The sequence below is a fragment of the Eulemur rufifrons genome, chromosome 6 (assembly GCF_041146395.1).
Source record: "Eulemur rufifrons isolate Redbay chromosome 6, OSU_ERuf_1, whole genome shotgun sequence".
Classification (NCBI taxonomy): Eukaryota; Metazoa; Chordata; class Mammalia; order Primates; family Lemuridae; genus Eulemur; species Eulemur rufifrons.
Window position 1 is genome coordinate 57,984,714 of NC_090988.1, and position 4,751 is coordinate 57,989,464.

The 4,751-nt window shown below is 44.3% G+C and overlaps 1 protein-coding gene across 1 annotated transcript; it reads left to right on the forward strand.

Annotated features, from left to right (window-relative positions):
* The first annotated feature begins 891 nt into the window (after positions 1-891).
* On the forward strand, positions 892-1,854 carry LOC138384179 (olfactory receptor 10A5). Its single transcript, XM_069469484.1, has one exon. The coding sequence runs from the start codon at positions 901-903 to the stop codon at positions 1,852-1,854; it is 954 nt and encodes a 317-aa protein (XP_069325585.1). The 5' UTR covers positions 892-900.
* Positions 1,855-4,751: the final 2,897 nt, after the last annotated feature.

The window sequence follows — 4,751 nt, forward strand, 5'->3', positions numbered from 1 at the left end:
TTGCCCATTCTTGAAAGAGAAATAGTCAGACTCTACTTGGACACTTTCTGCACAGTTGTAGTACAATACTTTTCTCAGATCTTAATTTTGAGAGCCAGTGCTTTATGTAGGTACTGGCAATAAATTGTCAATTATAGCTTTTTTGGACTGAAGATGAAACTCCTAAAGTTGCTCCCCATAGTCTGACTGGGCAAGAAACAATAAGTATTATGTGATTTGAAATAGTCTATAGTTCTTACACTGAGAAGGGGAGAAGTGCATTAAAACAAGTACACCCTGTCAACATCTTTCCCACACATCCCCTCACCTCTCTTTTTCCTGCTTTGAATCACCTTGAAACAAAATATGATACAATACACATTTTCCACTGCAAACTCTGTCAATTGTTTTGGAAGGGGAATCCCTAAGTGCATACAGAAATGTAAGTAATAATTTTGACAGTAGATGAAGAAGATGAAAACCATGAATCTTTGATGAAGAGTGATATATAATAGGTATCAATGGAAATTTTCTACCATTTTTCCATCTGAATCTCATTCCACTGCCTCAGGAGGCTTCTCACTTAACCTCATTACAAAAATATTAAGTGCACAGGAGAAAATGAGAGTGTGTGAAAACAATCATATTTATTTTAGGAAATATGGTAAGAGTGGAAATGGAACACAAAAAAGAATAACAGTAGAGAAAGATGAGCTATTCCCCATCTTAGAGCTTAGGCTCTGGCCATTCTATATTGTGTCTTTACTCTTAGACAACACAAGGTCTTCCCTCTTCCAACTGAGATCCTGATCTTCTCTCCTTCCTTAACTAGCAGAGAATCTGAAAAACAAATCCAGAGTCTGACTCTTCTAATCAAGAATCTCTCTCCATGACCACAGTTGAGGATTTTTGCCTATACCTATGGCTGCAGGAAACTGGACAAGAGTAAGTGAGTTTATCCTCATGAGCTTCTCCTCCCTACCTACTGAAATACAGTCATTACTTTTCCTGGCATTTCTAGTCATCTACCTGGTCACCCTGATGGGAAACAGCCTCATCATTCTGGTTACCCTGGCTGACCCCATGCTGCACAGTCCCATGTACTTCTTCCTCAGAAACTTGTCCTTCTTGGAGATTGGCTTCAACCTAGTCATCGTGCCCAAAATGCTGGGGACCCTGCTTTCCCGGGACACAACCATCTCCTTCCTTGGCTGTGCCACTCAGATGTATTTCTTCTTCTTCTTTGGGGTGGCTGAATGCTTCCTCCTGGCCACCATGGCATATGACCGCTATGTGGCCATCTGCAGTCCCTTGCACTACCCAGTCATCATGAACCAAAGGACACGTGTCAAACTAGCTGCTGCATCCTGGTTTCCAGGCTTTCCTATAGCTACTGTGCAGGTCACATGGCTCTTCAGCTTTCCATTCTGTGGCACCAACAAGGTGAACCACTTCTTCTGTGACAGCCCCCCTGTGCTGAGGCTGGTCTGTGCAGACACAGCACTGTTTGAGATCTATGCCATCGTTGGGACCATTCTGGTTGTCATGATACCCTGCTTGTTGATCTTATGTTCCTACTCTCGCATTGCCGCTGCCATCCTCAAGATTCCATCAGCTAAAGGGAAGCATAAAGCCTTCTCTACATGCTCCTCCCACCTCCTTGTTGTCTCCCTTTTCTATGTATCTTCAAGTCTCACTTACTTCCGGCCTAAGTCAAACAATTCTCCTGAGAGCAAGAAGGTGCTATCCTTGTCCTACACTGTGGTGACTCCCATGTTGAACCCTATCATCTACAGTCTGAGGAATAATGAAGTGAAGAATGCCCTCAGCCGGACCATCCGCAAGGCCCTAGCCCTCAGAAACAGTATCCCATAGACATCAAGAAGTGAGACTAAATTCTATTGAATGAGAAACCATGAGTCTCATCTTTGAGATTCCTCTTTTCACATCTCCATTGGAATAAAACACAGCTTTTGAAATGGCCATCGGAAAGCTCAGTGGAGAGAGCAGAACGCAGAAGTAGTTTCGACCTATCATTACCATCTGCCGAACTCCTTTGCCTGCCCATTTCAGACTTATTAATACATTTTTTTTCTTATTGGTGCAATTGGCATTTTGATACTTGGCATTTTGACACTTCTGTGGCCAATCCATTCCAGGTATTTACTTTGCTAATGTGCACACATATGACGTATATTGTGAACAGTATAAAACTGTAATGTAACCTTGGGGACACACAAGGATAAGACAGCAAAAAGCATCAAAAGTCATCTTGGTCCTTTATCTTGCTTTGGACAAGTCTGACTCCAGTGAGTAGGAAAAAACTCTTTAATACTTCTGGTATATAAATAGAACATAATTCTTATTCTTTCATTTCATTTCACATGCCCCTGAAGCAGTGTTGGCTCTTAAATTTGTTGATATTTAGCTTGGATAGAGGAAAGTGGATCACTAATCCCCATGCATATTCCTTTATAAGCCCAATGGCCTTATAGACTCCTTCTTCAGGCTATTCTTCCCAGGTAGAATAAGCTGAGTTTCCAATTCTATCTCTTAATTTCATTTTCAGGTTCTTAAGCCTCATCAAAGTAATTTCAAAATTTCACAAACATAATTTCAATCATGGTGCTTTCTTTGGATCTTAGCTGACTTCAGTATAGGCCCTTCAACAACTCTATTATATTTTATTCAATGCCTTCAAATTTTAAAATTTTGTGTGTTGCTGAAGTGAAAATGTAACTGACTCCCAAAGTAAGAAAACATTTTTTATAGTCTTTTTTTGTAGTTCTCTTATGTTTCAAGTTCCCAGGCCAGTAAGATTTGCTAACCAGGATTTTGAAACTTTCTGTTGCCCTAATGCATTCCCTTTTCTTTCCCAGAAACAGTGGAGCTTCCTTGCAGTCATGAGATAACTACAAAGCCTCACACCACCTGTTTGTCTGGAGAAGACAAGTGATAATCCACCACAGATTGTGTCCAAGGACCCACTGAACCTGTGCACAAGGCTTAAAGAATGACCAATATTAACACCTAGCTCATTATAACACTAAAATCCCCACCCTAGGAGGGGCTTATCTGTCATTTTTTGATTATGGGATGCATGTACTAGCATGATTTCTCACTGCACTTGCGTGCCCTATGCTCCACTCCAAACAGGTAATGATGCTTACTTCCTCATGCATTATTCATTTCACCTCCAAAAAAACCTCTGACCCTGTTGATTGGTGAGGCAGATTTGAGGCAGTCCATATTTCCCCCTGCCAGTAGGAGTGTCTCCTGCAATAAATCCTTTCTTCCTTGAGAATCCTAATTGTCTCAGTAATTGGCTTTCTGTGTGGCAAGCAACACTGAATCCCCCTTGTGGGTTCATTGACAAAAAATACAAAAGACCATAAAGCACCATTACTTCTATCTGAAATTAATAATTTACAGGTATGGGGCGAGACAGCTGACTAGAGACATTGCTTGCTGGACCATCTGGAGAGAAGGAAGGGTCCCAGATAGGGAAATGGGAGAGGGGGTGCACCACAGGTGAATTTCAGTGAGAGAAGTGCCGGAGCCTACCGGAGATCTCACAGACGAAAATTGCAAAGCAGAGAAGGAAGAGGATAAAGGAAAAGAAGATGTCAGTGAGGACTAAACTCAGGGAGGCTCGGAGCCCAGTGAAGGGGTAAAGGGGGATCCCTTTCTCCTTCCCACACTCCTTCAGTGATCATTGGGCTACCAAGTTACTGGGAAGCCTTTTCATCCCTACAAACCCAAGCATGGTGGCAACCACAGAATTGTGGGGAGAACTTGCATGATCCCAGAGCTTGGACACTCCATATGGAGTACCCCTCCAAGAATAGTGACCTGAGAGGCCTGAAATCCAGCTTTTTCCCATTCATACGCTTATTCCTCCCCTGACCCCATGGCAACCAGGAGAGTAGTTTGAGCCAAGAATTTGGCAAGCAGCCACCTCCCCTCAGCTGGCGCATCCTGCAGTCTGAAGTTTTCACGGAGATGTGGGCCCATGCCTCTGCCCTTGGGGACTTTCAGGGGACCCAGGGAGCCCAGTCTGGAAGCTTCCTGCCCACTGGCATTTCACAGAGATGCACACAAGCAGGTCAGACATGCAGGCCACATCCTGTTCCCCCCAAACTCCAGTGGGTAGCTGGGGGACATTGAGGGGGAGGTTTAGGAGCTGGACTTGAGAGGTAAGGGAGTCCACATGGGCAGAACTGAAGGGGGGCCAAGATGTGGCAAACTAGGCAAGCTCCCATCCCCCCCACAGGAAAGCCATGCTGTAGGACTAGGGCAAGTGCTCCCTCAGGGAAGATCCCAGCCCATTTTGCCATAGCAACCAGTGCAGTGTATTCAGGGCCCCAGGGCAGGGGCAATGCAAGAGGGCAGAGCTCACTCCCCACAGCCAGTCTGGTAAGTGTGTGTGGCCCCTCCCTCACAAGCAGCCTTTCTGGCTTAGAGAGCTGGCCTCAACCCTCCTCCCAGTGGCTCACCCTAGCTGCCAGGAAGATGACCTCTGAGCCATGCTGAGGCCTTTCAGACTTGCACAACCTAATCGTGCCCAGCTCACCGCTCCACCCACTTCTGCTGTGGGAGAGATCAAGAAATGTCCTACGAGCATTTCTATACTACAAGGCTATAGTAACCAAAACAGTATGGTATTGGCACAAAAATAGAAACATAGACCAATGGAATAGAACAGAGAACCCAGATATAAAACCATCTACTTACAATCAACTGATCTTTGACAAAGCAGACAACAACATACA